Source organism: Eufriesea mexicana, unplaced genomic scaffold (assembly GCF_001483705.2).
Source record: "Eufriesea mexicana isolate 0111107269 unplaced genomic scaffold, ASM148370v2 scaffold5064, whole genome shotgun sequence".
NCBI classification, from domain to species: domain Eukaryota; kingdom Metazoa; phylum Arthropoda; class Insecta; order Hymenoptera; family Apidae; genus Eufriesea; species Eufriesea mexicana.
In genome coordinates, this window is record NW_016913009.1 from 144125 (window position 1) to 169492 (window position 25368).

The following is a 25368-nucleotide window of genomic DNA, read 5'->3' on the forward strand; positions in this document are numbered from 1 at the left end:
ATTGATGAAAAAATCCGAAATCGAACGCCTAATTTTAAAGATAGAAATCATAAAAGTCTATTGCGCAGCACGATCTGAGTGCCACTGACACATTCGGCACTACTTTTGGAAAACGCACGCTCGAAACCGAAAAAAAGTAATCAATCCCGTTAGAGAAAATTCTATTCTACGCGGTTATGCAGAAAGAAACTAACCGAAAGGCCTAATTTCGGAAGTATGACCGAAAGAAGTAAACTATGTGATATGATTTCACAGGTACAGACATTTTCGTCAGTAGATTTTGAAAACGCACTCTTGAAAATGAAAAAAGATAGTCAAACTCGTTAAAGAAGAACCTACTCTGTGCTGTGATAAAAAAAAAATCTAATCGAAAAGCCTAATTTCTGATATATGAGCGAGGAAAGTAAACTGTGTAACACGATTTCACAGGCACTTGTACTTGGGTCACTTTATTTGACATGTGCACGTTCAATCAGAGAATAATTGGGCTACTGGTGCAAGGCAGCCTATTCTTTGCAGCAGTAATGAAATATCCTAAGCCACAATCGAAGTTTAGAATGTATAATCAATAATAGTAACTATATTGCAATTGAGCGTCAAGATCGAAGAAAAATTTAAAAAACTGTTGAAAAGTTATCTATCAGAGTAAATATATTCAATTATCACAGAAGACAATTGAAATCTAGAATCTACTACAGTCAACGATACGGGACAATGCGGTAGTATTACACGATCCGCACTCACACCACTTCACTTCGCACATGTATCTTTGTACGATTGGCACTATGTCACATCACTTTTTTCACGTGAAGTATATTACTACCGAAGAAATTTTCATAGTTATTAATCTTGAACATCGTAAACTTTTTACAATTTCTTACACTTGTGCTCTGTTCTGTTCATAAGTATCACGATAATGTTGCAAACGTAACCTGCAACTACAGTACCACGAACTAACACCCGACACGTCACGTTATTGTTTTTATATATATATATTTCTTTATTTGTAGCAATTAAAACGTCAATCAGTCATATCACTACTTCGCGAAACGTTTTCGAGTAATTCAACGTTTTAATGTTTTACTTCGACGCGCAAGAATGTTCCACCATTTGTTACCGGTATGCCCGTTTTGCCGCCAACCGGAAGTTGACTGCGGCCGGTAAGCTAGGTATTTTTGTGGCGGGAAAATGCTGCATCTTTGAAATAGCCATGTGCTAAAATATCGATGTAGAATGATATCTCTTATATTTATTAATACCATAAAGTAAATATAAATATGTTTCTATTACGAAAATAACAAATTAAATGTGCTTAATTTCCACGACAATTATGAAAATTACAGTATTTAATTTCAGTTATTACTTTTATTCTATTCAAGATATAGTTGGATAAAAATTAAAGAAATTCTTTGAATTTTCCTTATGTTGGAACATATTAAATATAATTATATGTGTAGACCATAATCGTGAGATTGGACATGGAGAACACGCAACGAATTAAATTCACCATTGTAGTAGTACAAAGGATTAATAATACAGAGGAATATTAACTACAATTTACACTTCCTTCTATAAATTTTCCAGTCACTTTTCTTCACAATTTTCTTTGCGTCATGTCAAGACTCAGTCTTATCGCATATTTTCAGAGGACAAATATGTTTACTTCATGATGTTTATTAACACGAATGATTTATTTGCTTGTATACTAATATAGGGATTTTTTGTCACTAGGACCGCAGTAGCATTTCCTCTAGAAGCATCAGTTTTTATAACGTTACATTTAGCAACGTTGAAGCAAAATAATTTTCAAGAAATAGAGTGAAATCACTCGTTGGCTTAGGTTTGGGACTAATGAAGATACTTTTTTACTCAGAATTCGATTTTCTTCCACGTTTTGGCATAAGGGATATAGTACCCCATTTAAAAAGACAAAGTGATCTTGAAATTTCTGAAATGCCTGCACCATGGTTTCGTTAGTACAAGGGAGAAACGACCTCCCTTTCACGCAAATATAATACTTGGCTGAAAGCGGGACGTGGCTTTGCCAGTAAAAAGCTCAAAGGGCACGCAGAAAACCGTCAAATGAAATTTGGGAATAGAATTCATAATAAGGCCAGGCTTTTTAGACAGAGACGAAAGAACTGCCACGTCGACGACTTTCAGAAAGTGGCTTACAAGATCTCGCGGCCACGTTAAACGTTGGTGTTTGAAGGTGGATGCTTTAATCTCGCAAACAAAACAATCGAGCAACACGTTATGACGAAGGGACATTGTCCCTTTCGCCATAGATCCCTTTCTGTTGTACTTAGAAGCCAGGGTATTCATGTACAGGTGTTTATGCTGTCACTCAGAGATTTTGGGGCACCTGTTTTGATGAACTCCGACCGAGTACATTGTTTAAGGTAATGCACAGCTTTATTTCGTAAATTTATTGTACATTATTAGAATATTTTTATTATTACTTTATATTATTATATAATTGTATTTTATTATTATTATTATTAGATTTTTATCAGATTATTAGATTATTAATATACAATTATATTTTGTTATAATACCGTTTTCTGTATATTCTATTAAATATTTGAATCTGACAAAAAATTTCACATTGTACATACAGCTTTCATTTTAATTCTCAATCCTTAAAAATGGTATTACACACATAATAAAAATATAGTAGTATTCTGCGTTATAGTGTATATTTATGTTATTATATGTGTAATACCATTTTAGTAGATTAAGTTCATGATATTAGAAAAATATATTTAATTCTTAATCCTTAAAAATGGTATTACACACATAATAAAAATATACTAGTATTCTGCGTTGTAGTGTATATTTATGTTATTATATGTGTAATACCATTTTGGTAGATTAAGTTCATGCTATTAGAAAAATATATAAACTTTTGGTTAAATTCGATAAATTTCTTGATTCGGTCGAATAAAAGAATGTAGATACAAATATCTGAAAATATACATAAATGGAACAATATCATAAATATTCTATTATATATTAATTATATTGTAGTCTGATGTAATAAATTTTTTAATTTCACTGTTCGTGAAATATTTCAAATAAAGAACATAAAAATTGGAATACTTTTCTGATCAACTGCGTGTCCAATATTATCTCGATATACAAAAATAGAATGTTTAATCGTTATGAATAACAAAAAATATATATTCGATATGTCGAAAACGCACTGAACTCTGACAAACTGTACAGATTTTACTCCTTTGCCTTTTCAATCGAAAATTTCGTGTGAAATACGCGTATTTCGTGTTTATTTTATTTATAAAAATATTTCAAAATATATTTAAATTAAATCCTAAACAGATATTCGAAATTTCAATTAGATTTTCTGTCCTGTTGTTTAAAATCTGTTACTCTTGCAGTTACTGTAATAAAGATATGCAGCTTCGTTTGCCAAAATTAATACCGATTTTTATCGACATAGAATCACAATTCTGCCCACCTTATTATTTCACTGACAAAATTCATGCGAACTTTTCTCAAAATAGAATCCACATTAATCATTCTCGTCGTCTCGCGTCAATCATTGTTATGTACGAATACGATATTTACGAACACGTGAAGATCCTCCAGTAGCTCTATCATTAAACACGCGAGGAATAATAGAAAGAAAACAGCAGAGAGTGAATAAGCGTTCAGACAAGCAAGTGCTATAAAAAAGCGAAAATTCGTGCGATAACAATCGCAAACTTGTGCGCGAAAATGTGCAACCAGAGTATTAAGCAATATGCAAACATAGTAATTTCCACTTTCTGGTCTGTACGCGATGGTATATGTGACAACGGATGCGTTTGCGAACGCCGCAAACGAGGGGAAACAAAATCAAAATTACGGAAAAAATAAATAGGACAGAAGTTTTATCGATTATCGTTGAAAATTGCATCGCGCGATGCGCATCCAGTCGTATTTGCATTGCTAATGAAATTTCATTTCCGCCTTCTGTTGCGCAAAATGGCGGTACGGAGAATACCATCAAAATGGCGCCCGGCGTTTGTTGGCCATCGCATTCTCAAGCCGCTTACTTAACACATAGAAAGTTGTTTGGTGCCGTGAAAAGAAAGGAATTCGACGATAATTGGCCGAAACTGGGCCAGTGCCGTGGAATCGATTTCCTCGCCAAAATGAAAACGTCTTCCTACCACCTTTCATTAACCTCAACTTAAATTCGACCATCTTCTTGCACTCTAGTTTCCCCTAATATAGACTGCGGTTGAGTGCTCCGTCAGTGACAATTTTACGGCTTCTTTATTAATCTTTTAATTAATCTGTTAGGATCCGTGAAGTTCTTCGTACGATTCTAGATTTCAGAAATTACTTCCAGAACTACGATTTTTAATTTCGAGCAGCTATCGATAATCGATCTTACGGTACCTGATAATCTTTGTCCAATTTCTTTAATACATATATGTATTCTATGGCTGTTGGTTATGTATAGGGTGGAGCACTTCGATCATTTTCGTTTTTAATAAATTAATTGTAGCATATTTTCGGAGCTAGAGGGTATATATGCAGAGAGTCAGTGTCATTCAGTGTCAGAGTCAGTGTGCAGAGTTTGCAGAGTGTTTAGTTGAGTATTAGGGTTATGGTAGGTTAGATTAGTCTTAAAATTGTAGTAGGCAGTAGTTCATCTTTTAAATATTTTAAATATATCGTTTTTATTAATCCAAAACCATGTTCTTGTGTCGTATGTGCCCCTTACCTAATTCCTCTCTATAACATATATTAACAACTGTACCACTAACAACACGAATTCGTAAAAATTAAGAGTTCAATCTCCTCGTCTCCCAGTGACCGAAAAAAGTACGAAAATTTTTACCTGCGAAATAAATTCAAAAAAGGAAAGTTCCGCGTGAACTTTGTAAGTTGGATAACGTCACTCGCGTAATCTGTCTGCAAATCTGGTACATTAATTATACTTAAGTTCGCTTTCTCATCGATCCGGGTGCAAAGGAAGAGTCGACGCGATTAATCAAAATCTAGATCAGAGATTAAATAATTAACGGTGTCGCATTCCTTTCATGCTTAATTACTCGCCTCATTAAACGTCATTTTTCAACGCGGACACAATCCACGTGTGCGCTTCGTTACCGTGACATAGCATTGTAGGAAATTCATTAAGTTCTTCCCGACACGCAGTAATTAATTAAGATAGGGCATCCATTTCGCTAGCTGAACTGACAGAAAGCACCCCGCTGTGGGCCTAGCGCGAAAATGATCTAGTTAGGTCGCGACGAAATTATCGTCGTTGCTTGGAAAATAAATTAAACTCGCGTCATTTTCTCGTCGTGATCCTAACCCTGTGGCCACACTTCGATCGAAGATCGCTCGATCACGCCTTAATGACTGACACCTTAATCTATCGTCTACAGACGACACTAGTAGAGAGTTGGTACCGACAATGTTAGAACGTATAAAAGACTTATCATGAACTTACTGATCGTGAAATTATTCTTTCCTTGTGTCGATGTTTATAATGATAAATTAAACTGAAAATATTAGTCCCAATATTGTAGATCGTGTGAGAAGGAAAGAGATCAGGATCTAGAAAGGGTTCGTTTGTTATTTGATCTCATATTCGCGAATAAAAATGAGAAATTGATAAATTAAAAGATGTTTTTAATTTTTCTCTTGTGAAAATAAGACTCTGGGCTTTGAAAAGTGAGAAAGTTATCGGTGGAAATGAAAATGGCGAGGTTTTTAATTATATTTTATATTGATATTGGATTTCATCGCGTTTCGTTTAACTATGCTTGTTAAAACTTTATGCAGAAATCTTGTTAAATTTCCAATTTTTTGAACAAAGTAGTTTTAATAATTAACATTTAATTCTTTAGAAAATAAATAATTATTCTAAAGATACTTTATTAGTGTGGTTTCTGAGTGACTCTGAGTGACTGTAACGAGTTTCGATAGCGATAAAATGCCAGGATAAAATCGACATAAAAGTCGGAATATAATTTAAAAGGAAATCGAAAGGGAACGCGAAAGAAGCTTGATCGACTTGTAAATACCTCGATACAAACGAAATGATCCATTATACGCGTGATAACGAGTTATTTCTCATAAAATTACGCGATAAAACCGATGTAAAAATCGAAGTGCAATTTAAAAGGAAATAAAAACAGAAAGAAAACCCGAGGAAAGCTTAATTGGCTTCTGTGAGGCTGGCACACCAATAGCCACGTCTATCCTATACCTCGCAACGAGTTACTTCTTACAAAATTACACGATAAAATCGACACGAAAATCGAAATACCATTCGCGACAAAATCGACAGTGGAAGCAAAACGAGCGAAGAAAGTTTAATTGGCTTCCTAAGAGCTGATAACTCGAATGCTAGGATCCGTCATACGCCTCGCGACTAGTTATTTCTTGCGAAATAGCACAGCAAAAAGTCGAGGTAAAAATCGGAGTGTAATTTAGCATGGGAGCCAGAGAAGCTTCGGGGAAACCTCGAAGGACCAAACGACTGACAGATGTTTTCCTCGGAAGTCGATGAATTTTTCTCGAATGGGTAGAAATTCTTCAACTGCGCCAAGTTTCTCGTCGTACATTCGCGAATGCCTTTTTTCTAAAGCAGAAAGAGTACTAATGTTCGCTGCGCCGCGATCGTTAAAGCGTACACGGCTCCTACGCGGCTTAATTGCCGGGAAAGCTGGTTGTCAAGCTGCAGGAGCAAAGCTCGTGCACAAAGGACTGGTCCAATTGGAGGTTGTCGGGAAGAGGAAAGAATACAATTACATTACAAGGAACTTGAGAGGGAAAATAAAAGGACACGCGACTCATCTCTTCGCTGCGACGAAACCGGAACATCGACCTTTGGACGCGGTTCCTAGGTGTCGGAGTGAGATCAATACGAGATCTCCGGCACCATGATTTCGATTGCTTTTTCACGTCGCTCGATGATTGAATAGTACCAAACAATCGAATATATTTCCTTTCATCCATAGTCATAAAGTGTATCCCAAAACTCACGCGAGATTTGAATTTTGCACCATTTGAGCGGCAAAGTGTCACGAAAAAACAGACAGCGTGACAGCTGACAAACTCAGGGTTATTAAAAATGGAACGCTACACGAAAGAACAACGCGTCTTCATTACTGAGCATACAATTTTTAATTAAAAACCTGTTTTCCTTAAAATTTACTTTTTGCGTGAATTTTAGGGCACACTTTACATGAAAGTATTCAAATTTTTACGTTTACTACATTTAATGAACGAAATATACATTGATTACTATAGGTAACGTACAATTGTTATAGCCAAAAACTTTACTGTAGGAATAGAAAAATATATATATACACATTATATAATATACGTACATTAATCGTTTCTTTCTTTTGCGAGAATTATTTGTATGGAAATACAGAATGTAAAATGGAAGAAAGGAATTATTTCGTTTGCACTATTGCAATTTTTTAATTCCTTTTTTTCATATTTTACAGGATGGAATAATTGTATCAACTATGCCTGCGACCGTCACGAGCATAAAGAAATTAGTGCATGACACGGATATAACCGGGAATGACGAGATAATTCGTCACTGGAAAATTCTCTTTCAAAGCGAGTGACAAGTTAATTGTCACGTTACATTTAACCCTTTGCATTGCGAGAATTTTTTGACAGACCACCCAACGACTCCACTACGCTTCTACAAAAAAATACAATGGAAACTTTCTACCACCACAAGTTTTATTTCAGAAAGAAAAGAAAAATTGGAAAATTCCATTTTTGTATCTTAAATTGTCAATTTTGCTTCCTTTATCTTATTTTTTTTTTAATAAAATTAAATAACAATTCATGCATTATTAATGCTACGAGCACTATGAACACTTGCTTGCTTTATGAACACCCTGTATATTAAAATACTTTCAAATGGAATATCGATTACGTTAAATTCGCATAATTCGCTGTACCAATGTGCGCGTATGTGATAATTATAATAAAGCTCTGGGAATTATTCGAGTACGTATGCAGGGAGGAATAAATTCAAACAATGTTATAGGATTATGGCACAAATACGCGGCATGAGGTGCATAAGAGGGCCATTCTCTCAGCCGCAGCTCATATTCCGCATCCGTGCAGCTGTACCAAGAATAATTAAGTTTCATAAACGAGCAAACACGTACACCACAATTCCCTATAACCGATTTCTTTGGCTCTGGTCGTCTGTTTTCGCTTAAAGTGGCTTCGTTTTAACGCAAAATCGAAAGGGATCGCTCGTTTTTGAGGTTAGATTCTTCAGAAAAGGGTACACGTCGGAAAAACGTTTTAGTATGGTACATGTGGAAGGTTTTAAACATATCTGTCAATAATAAAACATACAAATCAGTAAAAATAGCTGATTTTAGACCTTTCGTTTGTTCGAAAGTGAGGTTAGGATTCTTCGAGTATAAAATCCTAGAAGAATTTTATACAAATCTGTTGAAGTAACTGGTTTTAGACTTCCTGCTTGGCTTAAAAATCCATTTATCCTTCATCTGAAGTATCTTTTAGATTCAAATAATCTTTGACAGATTCAAAGATATTGAAATAAGTTGATCAATTCGAATAGGACGTGCTATATATTTTAACAATTATTTATATTCTCATTACAAAGCTGAACTATCGTAACATTTTCAACGTCATAATCTTCTAAACAGGATATTTCTAACGACCAAACTTGATATGCCAAAAGGAGAGAGAAAAATTATTTGCTATTCCGTGATTAAATTCCCTCTGATCGTAGATATACGCAACAGGCTTACAAAGAATCATAGTCTACGACTGCAATCTCTCGATTACATTATGCATTCCATGACCAAAGAGTAATATTTGCTACCATCGGGGAAGAATTTCATCGTGAAGATCCTACGACGTCGATCTAAGATTACATTTCTTATCGATGAGAGAATAATTTGAAAAATCTGATATCATTGAAAATTCGCTTTCTTCGTGCAACTATCGCGATTGAATGAATCATCTCGAGATCTTCCCAACGATCCAGCGATGAGCAGTTAGATGGTATTTGAAAAGAGCACTTTGGCACCCGGAATAAAGGCAACACGGATAATTAGCAGTGGATAGGCATTGCATCCTCTCGTTAAACGTGCTTCATATTCAAGTAGCCATCCAGAAGGAATAAAAATTCTATTGTAAGTACATTAGCGCACACAAACGGCCGGTACTCGTAAACTGAAATTGGTTGAAAAGCTTCCCCGATATATATGTAGTACATATAGAGCGAGGAGTGGCATCCTCACAGAGTCCGAGTTAAATGCAAATGCTCGGCAAAGAAAGACGCGTTCCCTCTGTGTTCTACAAGATGAGTGCCCGATTAATTCATGCGAACCTTCCCGTTTCATAAAAGTCACGTGGTGGAATATGGAGTGGAAAACTTTTCCGAATCTTCGAACGATCGATATGTACTTGGTTATGCAAATATTTGGACACGCGAGTAATTCGTGTATGCAGTGAATTTTTAACGAATTGTAAAGTCATGGTAAAATATCAGTGCTTTTCGAATTACCAAGATTTTCTGCGATAGATAGAAAGATAAAACGATCGTTATTAATTACTTGGAATTACTTAATTGCGTGGAATTAATTAAGTCGTTAATTAATATAAATTTGATCTTTATCGAAGAATAAAAATTAACTCGGAAAGAAATTAATACTGTAATTCTATAGAATTAACGACTAATTAATAAAGGGCCTCGAATTCTTGGACCAAAAGATCCACGCAAAAGATGGAAAAATTAAAAAATCGTGAAAATAAAAATACAAATAAAAATTTCGAATGAAATTCGCGAATTTAAGAATATTCTCTGCATAGTTCGCGAACTTGTTTTTAAAAAAAGATGGATAGGAGAATTCGCTGTTGGAAGGGATCCAGGTGACGATCCTTAACTCGATAACGCGTTATCGACTTCGATAATAAACGCCATGAAGGCCGGGTTGAGGTGAGACACATTCGACCGATCGAAAACAGTGAAAACGAGGCACATATAATACATGGGGAAAAAAGATTCTCCAATAACCGTATAACCCGTGCTGTCACTTTTTTCCGATTCCTCTCTATCGCAAACGTCAATCGTGTTACCGTACTCTACGTTCCATAGCTGTTAAGCAATTTTTCAAACATGGATACCTCCATCTGTAAAAAAGAGCCTTTTAATTTCTCTATGTCGCACATTCCAAGTGTGACAATATGCATTCTACGATAAACTACCTCCCCCGTTCCACCCAATCCGCTGCAAAAATTTTCTAAGTCACCGAAAAGAAGGAAATAAATGACGCGTAGAAATGAATCGTTTGGCGATAAAATTCAGCAAAGCAGATTCTCGGAACTCGTTAAAAGCTACATTTCGAATATACCGATGTATACTTTAAAATAAAATATCTTCCCGCTTCTACGTGACTGTCTGCCACAGCAACGTTAAAAAAATTTCCCGAGCGACGAAAAAATAAAAAAGAAAAAGAAATTAAACGCGCATAAACGAATTCTTTTCTAAAAAATTCCGAAAAGCGACTCGAAGGCAGTATTCACGCAATTTCAGTCGAAAATTGCTTCGTTTAAGAACGCTTCGTTTAAGCGGTCCTAAACGCCTGACTAAACTCGATTATACTACTGCAGTCGCAGTAGTACCGACCCGGACGTGAACCCGTGTGCAATTTTCATGTGTACAAACTCGCTGCTAAACAAGATCGCGTACATAAATAAAAATCAGCCTTACACGAACAATTTCTCCTCTGACCCATTAGTTTTTATCACTTTTTATCACTTTTTATCTCCTCCATTCCCCTGTCCCCGCGTTTCCTTCTTTTCTCTCCTTTCGCGCAGGTTGGTTGCAAGATATTTCACCCCATATCCGAGAATTTCGCGTTACAAGGATGCAACGTTGCCCGTTGTTCGATACTGAACGTCGCAAAAGTTTCCCGGCCATGTTACCGTGTAACCTGCATCCATCGCTCGCAGGAAATTTCGGCGTCTCGGTATCACCACGCCGTGAAATCCATTTAAGAAACCCACCCTGCCAGTGGGTGAATATCATAAAAGCGGCATGCTTGGACTGTTTCGTATTCACGAACTTGCTGTAACTCCATCTTGCTTCAATTTAAATTCCCTTTTCAAGGATGAATCCCTGGAAACGTCTTATCCGATGTAGCGACGCAGGTGCAATCTTCATCGTGCCCGTCTCCAGACACGTTTTGTTCAATAAAGGCAAAACAGTTTCTTTTGCTACCTTCGAGCATCTCAAAGCTCCGCTACGTGGAATTTCGACCGATAAAAATCCGATTTACCAAGCGGCGAACCGGAAGTTCACACGAGGGGCGCGAGTAGATTGGTATCGGGGAGCGATACCTCAATGACGAGCGATATTTTCGCGAGCTTAACGGGTTATGAAGTATGTATTGCTGCCTGTACTTGGCATTGGGGGCAAAGGTTAGTTTAGTCAGACTGACGGGGTCAGAAACTGTGATCGGGGGCAACGATAGACGATAAATACCGGATGCGCCACTTGTCTGAGGTAAAAAGTGATACAAAATGAGGAACTACGACGTTACATTGCAGAACGTAATACGAAAGGACCTTTTCCTTTGTTTTATCAGTTCCATTCAGGCAGCAAAGCAGCAAGCACGTCCAAGACCCTTCTGCTTAGTTACTTTGTATTATTACCTGGTATTAAGGGCTTATAATGCAAAGAAATAGTAGAAACGGTGGAAAAACTATATAGATGTTTATTAAACGGGCGAACGGTTAGAACTGACCTGCCTGTTTAAGGTCACGCAGGTCAAAAGACGTTTCCAGAAAACGGGAGACAAAAGACACGCGCTGACAAAGGACAAAACGTAGGGGAAGGGATCGCCCCCATATCGCTAGGATGTAGAGTTTATTTTAGCATTTAGTTCTTACTACAACACCTTGTTGTTAAGTACACGAGCACTATATTAATCTTCTCGTTAATAAATATATTTTTATCATGAAGAAATCTCAACAGGAACCTTGTTGACCCTGAAATTGGTGGACCCACTCTAATCAAGTCCACTCATCTCACCTCCCCATGTGTCCCTGGGACTCATGGTCACCTTCACCTGAGTGGCAAGGACGATGTATCTAGTCAGGTCAGAATAACCCAAGAGAAAAATTCCTCACTGACGATCCTCATAGGGTCCTATTTCCCTATGAGATTGCACTTTGCACCGACTGGACGTGGACTGGAGACTCCGCATCTAACATCTGCTAATCGGGCAACATAGGCTAATCGCGCAGGTACCAAAGGAGCCGTGCACTGCGCCTGAGACGCTCTACAGAAGTAAAAAACGATATACACCTCCATTGGCAGCGAAGCTTGTACCGCGAGGACTCGTCTACACGCTAAGTGGAACACCATACCGAACCCTGGCTGCTCTCAAAGCGCTCAAACTTAAAGCTGTTCTCAAAGCAGAACTCGTTGTCGCTCTACTGCCTTCTGCAGAGCTCTCGAGCAAGTGAACTGGTCCCAGTCTTCATTTAATAAAGCTACTCTGCTTAACAAAGATTTCAGCTATTTGACCGAACCTGGAGCCGCGATGTGCGAATACGATGTGCAGTACGGGACAAAATGACGGTACAATGGAACTTATATGACTCTTACAAAATTTTTGCAATACCTGTTTAACTGGATTCTAACAATGCTCTTATTATTTGATTTAATTGGAATTTATATCTCTGATTGTATACATAAACAATGATGACATATAGCAATTGTTAAAATCCAAGTATATGTCGTAAAATAAAATTATATATTGTCACGTAGACTAAACTTCTCGACGAGTTTCTTACAATATTACAAAATAAGACTGTACGCAATTGAACTTACTTCGAGCATTGACATAACACTTGTCACCTAGACTACCACCGATATTTCAAATAAATTAAAAAGGCAATACTCGAATGGTAGATGATAAAGGAAAGTAGGCGAAATTCTATTATACGAAATACCCAATTATTTTAATTTATTTGCGATATTCGAATGGTGGATGATAAGAGAAAATAGGTGAACCCCTATTAAATGAAATGTCTAATTATTTAAATTTATTTGCCCACTTGCAGTTTGTACAAATGGAGTTCCATTGTGCTGTAATTTTTAGCGCCTGTGGTTCTCGCGAATTTAATTTATAAACAGAGAAAATCATATGGAGTGCCATCGTTTTGTCTCACGCTGTATATATTCTATAGCCCGTACTCGCGAACATGGATCGTTGAGTTCGAACGGTAACGTGACGGTGGTAATTCGAAATATATATGTTCGAATTCGCTTGATTTGCCCGACTGAATGTCGAAACTCGGGAATAAAGTTGCTATAGAATTTGTTGATAACAGCGTGCTTATTTTAACGATTTAATTAACAAAGAATTTAAAGCTCGGTGGGAGCAAGAGCACGGGCAAACAGTGTGCTATGAGTAGGACGTGAATTACACCGGCTACCTATTATACATATTGAAGTAGCTTTAAACCAATGGTATAAATATTGAATGGACGAAACGAAGGACTCGCGTTGTTACGTTCGTTATAATTGCAAGAAAGCATTCCCGTGTACGAGAATAAAGCATACGAATAATTGGCGAGAATTAACGTCACCCCCTCTCGCATAAGGAATACTCCAAACCGGAGTGGCCATTTAAAAGTAATAAAGCTCCCATTGCACGTGTATCCCAGCCCATCCCAAGAAAGCGCCAAGCTTTCTCCGACTACGATAAATGTCTGATTTAAATGCGAATTTCTTTAAATCCTATCGTTGAAAGTATATGCAATTTACGTGCTTTAGCATGTATGACCAATGGTCAAGATTTGCAATACCTGGTAATTAAAATAGGTATCTAAAAATAATCGAATTTAGTAGTACTACGATAGAAAATTTGTACTCCAGAGATGTAACAGAATTAAAAATATTTCTCGTTGAAAATTAATTCTGTAAAGTGATTCGAATCTACGTAACAAAATTTGAAAATTTAGTTTAAAAGATTGGCACGTAAAATGCAATGTAAAGAACTTCAAGATGCTCGGTGTCAGTTAGAGAAAAGTTGGCAATTTTCGATTCACAAAAGCCAACAAGTTTTCTGAGACTGCTTAGCTTTGACTTTCAGTACTCGCTTTCGTGTTCTCTCAACATCGTCAGTTGGATGGAACGAGGGAAATTTAAAAGTTTAGAACGGAGTGAAGAGCTGATCTGTAAGGTATTAAGTATATGTGCTAGTCGAATTTGCGAAATTGATTAACTTTGCAGAGCGAAAAGTGGAACTTAAAAAGTAGAGGTACATATGTATACGAAGTTAAGCGCCAATCGAGCAGTTTGGACTTTGGAATCTTAAAGGATTCAACAAGTTTTGGGCTCTGGTCCACGAATAGCTTGTTCGTATGCTGGTCGATATAGTTTTTAATCATGCTGTATGCAATATGTATGATATTGCTAGGATATTATCCTTGTCAGTTTAGGATTATTTTAATTATATTCTGATACAAAGGAATCTATGTGTGATGTCAGAAGGGGTGATTATATCCTAATGCATACGATGTCATAGACGCGTACATGTATGTATCCTAGAATGATACCAAGAATATCTCGCGAATATTTCTCTATGGGATTATATTTTCTCAAATTAAACAAACCTGTATATAATTATAAATAATCAATTATGGAAACAATTCTATGATCTAATGATGAATAAAATCTTCCTAGAAAAGGCTACAGTGTGTCATTTAAATTCCATATCACACCAAAAATCTCATAATTCATGCATCAACTAAAATTCGCATATGTTACGAAGCAGTGATGAGCAACCTTCCTTCTTTCATATATTAAAACTAAAAACTTAGGACGCCATGGGAATCGTTTTACATTAGTAAACGAAACATTTCATCCTCAGAGTAGTAACTTCCTATGAAGTTTCACTGAAATACATTTATATTCCGCAATACGTAGGAAGTCTTGTCAAAACCTTTATCTTTTGAGACACAAATTCAAATTCAAAATAAACTTCATACAAAATATTCTCTCTTCAACCTATTTTTAATTCTGTATATTCATTTTATATCAAAAACGTGCCATTTCTACATCCTGTTTTTAATTCTATGATCTTCATTCTATGTCAAAAATATGCTAGTTCTTCATTATGATTTTAATTTTATAGCTTCATTCTATATGAAAAATGTGCCATTCTACATCCTGTTTTTAATTCTATGATCTTCATTCTATGTCAAAAATATGCTAGTTCTTCATTATGATTTTAATTCTATAGCTTCATTCTATATGAAGAATGTGCCATTTCTACACCCTAGTTTTAATTCCATGATGTTCATTCTATGTCAAAAATATGCTAATTCTTCATTATAATTTTAATTCTATAGCTTCATTCTATATCAAAATTATGCTATCTCTTCATTCCGTTTCCAATTTCATAATCTATATCCCATATCAGAAATGTGCCATTTCTACATCCTGTTTTTAATTCTATGATCTTCATGCTATATAAAAAATGTGTTATTTCTACATCCTGTTTTTAATTCCATGATCTTGATTCTATGTCAAAAATATGCCAATTCTTCGTTATAATTTTAATTCTATAGTTTTATTCTATATCAAACATATGTTATCTCTTCATTGCGTTTCCAATTTTATAATCTACATCCCAAATCAAATTATCAATTTTATAATCATATGTCAATTTTATAATCTTTATCCTACACCAAAGAACATCAGCAAAAGCTCGCAAGCCATAAAGACCTTGCTCTCCCAAATTCTAACAGGCAACCTAGATCTAGTGCAACAATTGCACACTTGAAAAATCTCAAAAGAATGCTGAACCTTGCCAAACGACCCGAGGTTGCTCAGTACTCCGTATCAGACAGGAAAAATCACTCACCTGTTTCCTCAGAGGGGTGGCGCACTCGTCCTTGCTCCTCTCGAACCGCTCGAACTTGAAGCTGTTGCTCCTGTAGAGTTCGTTGTCGCTTTGCTGCCTCCTGCACAGGCGGCGCGTCAGTGCTCGGGGCCTGCAGGGTGCGCATTCGGTAGCGAGGCCCCAGTGCAGGTGCAGCATGGCGAGTTCGGCGGTGCACCTGGCCATGGCGCAACCGGCACGCTTCACGCGGCACTTCACCCTCTTTATCCGTCCCTCGTGCTGCGACTTGTGCGTGCAGGGTTGCGAGCCACTTCCGCTGCAATCGCACGTGCGACGCGAGCGTCGCTGTTTGACCGTGTGCGAGCAAGGCTTTGCTTCCTCGCCGCACTCGCACTCGCCACCCGTGTGGCTGCAGTTCACCCTCTCGGCGCACTCACACGGCTGTTGTTGATGCTGCTGCTGCTGCTGCTGCTGCTGATTCACCTGGCTCGCTTGAGAGAATGTGGGTGAAGAGGATTGCACCCGATACCGGGTGCCACCGCTTGCTACCGAGTGGCGACAAGGTCGCTCTGGACAGTCGCATCTGTGGAAGATAAAACCGACGTGTTATCGACTGCTTCAGGAATATTCAACAGCGAGGGGCGCGCGATGCAAGCGGGTTAGGTGTACGGGCTGTTTCACGAGAGTTGGCCGAGTTGTTGGTTTCAGGGGGTGGAGAGGGTGGAAAGTTTTGGTAAGCTGAATCAACAGTGAATGTACCATGGTTGGTCAAATTGTTGGGTTTAATTAGCTTCTTATTATACGTGACTAATATATCGGTTGTAGTACTTTCTCTCTTAGATTAGTCGCTCAATGACCCGGTTATCGACACCACTCTCCCTACTTCAACTGTAAAAGCTCGTACTTCCATATATGTGTATAACTGTGTACAGAAATGATCGGTGGATGCGGAAATCGGGGAAGAGGATCCTTTGAAGAAGTGGGATAAGTGGAGATCACTGTTAGAAGAAAGATCATTGAAATCGGATGACTGAATATTTAATTAAATGTTTAAAGACTATTAAAGGTTACTGAGACCATCATAGGTTTAGTGTTAAAGGATGTTAAATAGGGGATGAATTGGTGTATGTGTCCATTCTGAAAGTGAGAGTTAGGTAGAATTAGAGATAGAATTAGGTGCTAACTTAGTGTGCATACAAGCTTTGAAAGCGAGAATGTTTCAAAGACTTCAAAGCAGTTTCTATATTCTTCTTCTTCTTATGGAATTGCACATTTTTCTACATTTTGATGAATGCAGAGAAGTATTAGAACATTTTTAAATCATATTCATATTTTTGTATCTAAAAATATCTGATCCTTTAAATGATGCATTCGTTAGTAACATAAAAATTGAACAATTCTATTCAAAATAATATAGTTCTGAAAATAGAATAGACATATACACCGGGTCATGCACCATTCGATAATTAACTTTTTCAAATAAAATTTTCTTTTATCAACCACCGTTTTAGGATTATAACTGGACCTAGCTATGTGGAACACGCTATACACAGCAGAAACGAAATTCGATTGATTGGACTCAAATTGGGTCCGACCACTTGTGACATAAACGTTAGGTGTCGATAAATTTGAGACACATTTTGGGGGATATTTAGGGGGGAATGGTAGACGAATTAATCTAATCCGAAGTTCAGAGAGTCTTTCGCTAAAGTTCACGAAGTATTGATCACAAAAAGGAACGAAGAACTCGTTTCCAAGAAATAATACTTTCCCATTAAAGATACCGAATAGAACCGAGTTTTAAAAAATAGAAAAAGTTAATATCACGAGTAATCGTGGCTCGATACAATGGTTAATTAATCCTATACAGGGAAACTTTAATTTCGTAAATTCGTCGTGTCTGTAAAGACTGCGATATTACTTTTGAGACCGGTAAATCCCGATATCGCCAAGATCCTGGTCCGGAAGAAAGTAAAATATCGTAGTACAACAGTGTCTGTCTAAATGTTGAAATAAAGGATTGCCATAGGATGTAACCGTTAAAGCAATAGCATGTAGACGAGCCATGAATACGAAGAGGAATTTTATCAAAATTGAAATTTATTCAGGACTCATTCTCATTCTCATCGCGCGTCATCGAATACGAAAGCACAGCTGGGGTTCGATTACTTGTACCCAAAAACAAGCTTCGGGTGTCAGCAGCATTCCATGGACATGGAGTGCCATTGACACCGTGACCTATACACCGATAATTTATGAGATCCATTCAAACGTCCCTGTCTGAGCGACCCTTACAGTCAGCTACATCCAAATCGTCCCGACGTAACACGACCGACATCCCAGCAGTTTCTTTGAATTTAACGGGTCCTAATTTTTCTTATCCGACTCCGGCTGAGGTCTATCGGGAACTGGGGCCATTTCCCCGACGTTCGAGTCATATTGTACCAAGATGTATTATAGCCTGCTGAATCCTGTTGGGCTTCAATGCTTTCTGTCATGTCCAGTCGCCTCTAACTCGGCTCGTGCTAGCCTAGATAAGTCCCAGCAAATGCTATCGGCTTTTCCCGTAATCAGAAATATGTTCTGTCAGATCCTGATGATATCCATTGTTGCCTGGGTGAACCTGACCGACTCTTATTTGCTTTCGTCGAATTTAGGCTTGAATTTGAACTTCGGCTTGCTCCCTGATATTTCGATCTTAGGTTTCGTTCGATGTAGTTTTCCCTACGAGAATAAATTTCATTAACTCGTGATTCGTGTTCTCGAGCCGGATACGAAAGAAGAAGAAATAATTGGCACGATTTTTTGAAATATTTAGAAAGAAAGAAATTTTGAGATAAATGGTAGTTAAATAGAGTTACTAGTCCTGGATAAATTAAACAGCTCTGATAAATCTTGTACTGCGTTCACGCCTCGTTATATCTTGCTTAATTGCCATGTACCTGTGGCCATACTGAAAAGGTATATACCTAACAGTGTATTTAAACAGTCTTCTGTTTAAGTAACTGATTCTACCTAACTAAGTCTACTAATTATTTCATTTACAAGATTGTATAACGATAACGATAATTATTGCAGTAACGAATGCTCGAAAAAGTGAAAAATGTAATGTTACTTATAAAATTATTCGAAATATCTATCTAGACGATTTAATATCTACATTTTTTATCACGGTATGTAAAAAAGAATTGCACAATTATGGTAGCAACAGTGACAGTAACGAGCCATGAAAATGAAAAATATAATAATAATGTTCGCTGAATCATGTACATGAAATATCTTTCCAGATAATTCAGAGGTATATTTTGCATTTTAATACATGTTTAATCTACATCTATACACGTATATGAAATTATTATTATTATTCATTTATTACGAACGCTTTGAAATTGATTATCAAAATGAGCTATTCTTATATTAAAATTAGTGTTAATAAATTAATCCTAACCTTTAATTAATCATTATAATTGTTTTAAAAGTATGCACTGATAGATATGTATTCTTTGGAAAGATGCTCCGAAAATTCTACAATCTCGTTAACAATTGTTACATCGACGAGTCATAAAGGAAAAGAACATACAATGTTCAAAAATTATTTGAAAGATTTTTCTTTTCCATTTAAAGGTGCGACTGCGAACAACGAAAGAAAAATCGCCATGGCGGATAATTCGCGTTCTCACACCCGTGTTATGCACAGATGTATATATGTATATATACATGTAAACGCCCGAAACGTTTAAGACGTTAAGGACAAAGTAAAATGCGAAACGAAGAAAAAGTACAGTAATAGCCAGGAATTTTTTCTTTCCAGACGCAAACGGATAATAAAGTGCCAAAGCGACGGTGAAACGTGCGATATTACGGACGGTTATGCACAAGTAGAATTATTTGAGGCGATACATGGAAGAATGAGATCATAGAAATACCTAAGTCCTTTCTTTCTTTGAACTTTGTAAACGTTTCACAGGCAAATACGTGTCAAGAGCCTGTTATTCAAGAACAATTTCCCGAGGAGCAGAAATTAAATTAATATAATCTTTCCCTCGCAATCTACACGGTAGAAGATCAAACGCCTGCACCCTCTGTCTATTAATTTACGAACTTTGAAACCGGTGCAAATTTTCCCGTAATATCAGACGCGTTGCTAATTTTCCGATACGTGCTAACGTATCGGAAAAATGAGAAAAATGTTTATCGCCGATACGTATGGACCTAGAGCATGTGCGACCTTGATAAAAGCAGAGCAAATATAAACACATTAGTATACTTGGGTTGCTCGTCGGAAGAAAAGTACCCTTCCGCTGATTGATTTTTCGCTTGGGAACCTTTAACGCGAAGCAGAGAAGTAATTACCACTTTTGGTAACGTGTAATCGAAATGCACTCCACGCTTGGTTAGGTTATCAAACAAATTATCCACTGAACGTTGCACCATCGATATTCCCGTAAAATCATATTTCAAAAGTTCGAGAATTATGTTAAAAAGGCTACGAATCGACGTTTGTTTCGTGAAATAAAATATTCGTTTTAATAATTTATTCGTTTTCATTTACAACGAATAAATCTGTATGTATAGCTACCTTTTATCAGTACAGGTCATAAATATTCATTTTTATACGCGTGCATATACCAAAGTCATTGCATTGTCTAGAGAGATTTCCTTGTGAGAAAGAGAATCTGACAGAAATTGTGCCTGGCGTAATATTAGCACCGAATCCTACTTGGAAATAAATAAAGAAACGCGAGATCGAAACTGTATGCATTTCCCTGGCAAGCTACCTGTAGCATATAAAGGTATAATGCAACGAGGCTCGATTTATTTCCCGGCCTGCTCCGAGGCACCGTTCGGTCAGTCAATAACCTTGCATTTATTTGGCATAATAAAATCACGTGATGGTATTTCGACTAGTTTTTCTATTCCTTCTATTTGTTTCTGTCTCTCTCCCCCTTCCATCGTGCAACGCATAATCTCCTCGTTCACCTTTCCATCGTTAAGTACACGCATTACCCTCTCTCTAGGAAGGGTGCCAGGTTAACTATATTCGCGCCGCTTGGAACTTTACTTACGGCTTCGCAAATACGATCAACACACCGTTCCTTTGACCTTCGTTCCTTCCACCCCTTTAACTCACAATGGTTAGCAACATGTACGTACACTGTCTCGCGAAAGAACAACAGAGAGCGATAAAGGAAAAGAAGAATAGGTACCACGGAGAAGAAGATGGCGAAACAACCAATTACTGTTGTTTATTTACCTTCGAACCCTTCGTACAGCCGATGTTCGCGGTACATGCGGACAAGGTTGTGATTCTGGTGGACAGTCACAGTTGCCAACCGCGGGTCGGGTACGACGAACCCTAATCAGAACCGGATGTACCGGGCATGGCTGCACTTGACAACCGCACACGATCGTCTGCGGTCCACCGCGAGATTTCCGACCGCCTCCTCGTTTCGCGCGTTGGTCCACGTGCAGCTGACAAGGCTGTACAGGGCAACCACAGCGAGCTGTGGCACCGCGACGCCCGGCACCTTGTACGCGTCTCCACACCCGCTCCATTCAACGACCGGCGTGCGACTAGCAAATGCACACCCCACACCACTCGACACTCTCGATTCACCTCGACGATCCTCGGCCAACATCGGCTCACTCCGTCACCCCCAGTTTTTTGGCAACCGTTACCCATCACGCATCGAGTCCTGACTTCTAGCGATGCGCGAACACTACATCCCCCACCTTGCCTCACGTGATGTAGCCGTATATGCCTGAAAATACACGTGGGCAGATGTCAGCACATGTCCGTACGTATATTTTTATGAAGAGTGCAGATGTACGATGCTTTCTTATTGTTTTCAAAATGTTTTTAAACCGTTTTGTAATCTACTTCGTAAATTATGAACTTTTTTATAAAGGTATTTCTCTTATGCTTTTTTATGTATACGATTGCTTCTGCTTCATTACAGCCCAGTTCATTGCTCAGTTTGTGCTAATATTTAATCTATATCATGAAACATTGCAAAAGTGATGATATCAAGACTTTACAAATTTTTGTATCTTTTGAAAGAATAGATATCTATCAGTACATACTTTTAAAACAATTATAATAAAAGAAAGGATAGGATTAATTTATTAACGTTGCTTCTAATATAAAAATAAGTCATATTAATCAATTTCAAAGCGTTCGTACTTAATTAATTAATAATAATAATAATAATAATAATAATAATAATAACTCCATAAACGTGTATAGATGTAGCTTAAACATATACTATATTTTTAATTATTCATTGTTACAAATATTTATAAAATAATAGACAGTATAATACATCAATAATACATCAACTTCATTGTGCAGTATTTAATAAAGAAGCAGTAAATATTTGTTGCAAAATTCGAGGTATTTCCTTGAGGTCCATACAAACGAACGCTCGTCCTGCAGTTATCTTCTCTCTTATTCTGAAAATTAGACATATTGATTTTTACACCTATTTCCAAAGAAGCATTAAATTCTTGTTCAAATATCAGACAATATGCACTTACTGAAAAGCTTCATTTTCAAGGGATCCAATAAATATAGCGTACGCATTAACATCCGGATTTGACATAAGAATTTTTGCAAATAACTCTGGATGAATATTATAACGTCTAAAATTAGCGTCGGAAAGTATAACAACGATACGTTCATCGGCATCTTCTTTTGCTAGAGTCCTGATCGCAAATTCAGTCGCTTCCAAGGTATTGTCGCCAGACATGCAAAATTGTGAATGTGCAAGCATCCTCTAAAAGAAATTACTTCATAATACTGCACTCACGTTTACTCGAAACGATTCTAACTACTATTACCTTTATTACTTTCACTCTTTGCTTATTATCTGTCGGTGGCTGAGTGTGATTTACGTAAACAATATCATAGCTTTCGCCAGAGTGACCAACGATATCGTATTGAACTTTTCCTTCATATCCACTGTACGCCTCCATTACCATGACACAAGCTTCCATTTCTCGTATAAGGCGTCCATCGTACCCGTTGAGTCTATACATACTACCAGAAACATCTACCACTAGTTTTAAACGCTTCGGTTTTGTTAGTGGAGTACCAAGCTCAGGTTCTTTCTCCGCTCTTCTACGATAGATTGTTCTTTCCCCTGTTAATCCTTCGATTAATTTAGTATCGTCCAATTCACCGGAAGTTTGGTGCCTACACCATTGACGTTCTTTACTTTTAGCCTGCAGACTTTCTATAAGAAATAATTAAAATTTCTCAATAGCTCTCAGCAATTCTTAGTAATCAAATTCAATGTACGTTTGATTACGTTTACAAGCGTACACTAGTATAACAATAAGCACATATCGACCTATTATAGTTCTTAAGGCTGCAACTTGGTTCTGAACAGGACTGCTGAACTTAGAGTAAAATTGATGATCATATTCACTCATATCAATGTCTTTTAAACGCTGCTGAAACGCCTTAAGACCCATTTCCCTCGCTGCCTTTTTTACATGTTCTGGTACTGCGTTTTTTTCTTCGTCACTAAGTTGGTGTACCGTATGACCAGCATCTAAACGATAAGGTCCACCTTTCCCACCAAGACCAGCTGTGTCTCTCCCTGAAAATATATCATTGCACACTTCAGTCCTGATGCATACTCGTATTTTATACATTGTACACTATACCTCCGGTTCCTCCTGCCCATGTATTACCGCCAACATGTGGTTCATTCTTCTGGTCAACTTTACCATGTTTTGGACCACTAACGTCCAATCCGGAATATCTTTCTTTTGTAATTTGCAAATTTTCATTGTCACTTTCAACCATTCTTTGCCAATCTGCAAGCGATTTTTCAATATCCGCTAGTGATGTTGTCCAGAGGCGAACGCAACCACTTGGATCTACTGTTACAAGATCTTGATTTGATTTAAGTGAAATGTATAATGGATACTCGTTTGGAAGGAACAATTTTGATATATGCGATACATTGACTGGTCTAAAAATGTAAATAATAAATTTAATAAATACTAGTAAAATAAAAAATATTTCAACATCAAATTAATTATTTAACACTGAAGTTAACAACAAATACTCACTCTGGTACAGATATATAACGTAACTTATGATTTACAACATCAACTACTTCTAAATAACCAACAACTCCCAATTTGCTTTCAGTATTTGGAAAGACATCATCAGGTACTTCATCAGGCATGACTGTCCTAATGATTTGTCCATTCTCCATACAAATGGGAGGTATAGAACTTCTATTGCGTTTCGGTCTTGGCCAAGAATAAAGTTCATTATAACTGTCTAAATCAGGAAAGCCAACAGCAATACTGGCATAGGTATTATCAGTCGATAGAAGCCTGTTTGGAGAATCTATTTTCTGTTTCAGTGCTGCACTAAGTACATTACTATTCAAGCTGCTATTAGTGCAACTGAGAAATGAATTAATTTTGAAATCATCTTTACTAGATTCTTTCACCTTAAATAAAATATTTGGACATGGTGACGAATCAGCAGATTTAAGAATATACTTATTTCCTTCTGTATCTTCAATCACCCATTTCTTTTCTGATGGAATTAAAATTGAGTTTATTTCAAATGGTACATTAATTGTGTAAACACACATGAGATGTAAGTCGACCACTTCTATTTTATTGTAATCATAAGTGTAAAAAATGACTTGATTATGGGACTTTATCAAATCAGATTTCATCTTTCGACGAAGACGCACATCTCTAAAAGCATTTGAAATTTTACCAAGAAAAGGTAATAATATTATTTTCTGAGCAGATCCTTCATTTAAATTTACTGATAATAAGATGTTACTCTGAAAACAAATATCTTTTATAATGGGTTACAATAAAAAAAAAAATTTATTTGATGTAAAAACTACTTACTGTTTCTTCATGCACTAAAACGTTTTGATCGTTATCAGTTGTCATCGTAAACTGAAATGTACTATCAGAATTTATTAAATTATGTAATAAAGTTTCTTGAACAGTGTCTGATTCTTGATGTATACTAAATATTTTTAATGGTTTCGTAGTCAGAATATTAATTACATCATCCGTTCCATCACTTTTTATACCTTTATTAACGGACAGACCTGCAATGATGCTAACGTCATTAATTGGTAAGGTCCAATAGCTTTGTAATTCAGTAAATACAGCAGATCTAGCTTCAACGCGGTCTAAAGGTAAAATCTTTTGCGTTAATCTTATCGGTGCTTTTAACTTAATATCTTTTTTCTGTACGCTTAATACATTTTGTTCATTCGAAAAATTCCAAGTAGTATAAATTTTGTTTTCCGGTAAAGACACTCTGCAAAGGAAAAGGAAAAAAAAATATATTAAACATTGTTTCGTTTTTACATTTATTTCTGTTTTAAATACTTATATATTATTCAAAAATAAAAGTACAACATATAAAATGAATTTTCTAACAGAATTTTTTCACATTAAATATCTTACTCTT

General features: G+C 36.8%; 1 protein-coding gene across 1 annotated transcript in view; it reads right to left on the reverse strand.

The window, feature by feature from the left end:
• Window positions 1-22240: 22240 nt before the first annotated feature.
• The window catches only part of c12.2 (von Willebrand factor A domain-containing protein c12.2), a 12509-nt gene continuing 9381 nt past the window's right edge, over window positions 22241-25368 (reverse strand). The window contains exons 13-19 of the mRNA XM_017906187.1: window positions 24792-25219; window positions 23982-24721; window positions 23571-23881; window positions 23252-23503; window positions 22740-23134; window positions 22437-22675; window positions 22241-22352 (exon numbers count right to left, since the gene is read on the reverse strand). Coding sequence (XP_017761676.1) covers window positions 22241-22352; window positions 22437-22675; window positions 22740-23134; window positions 23252-23503; window positions 23571-23881; window positions 23982-24721; window positions 24792-25219 — 2477 coding nt within the window. The remainder of the gene's footprint in view (window positions 22353-22436; window positions 22676-22739; window positions 23135-23251; window positions 23504-23570; window positions 23882-23981; window positions 24722-24791; window positions 25220-25368) is intronic.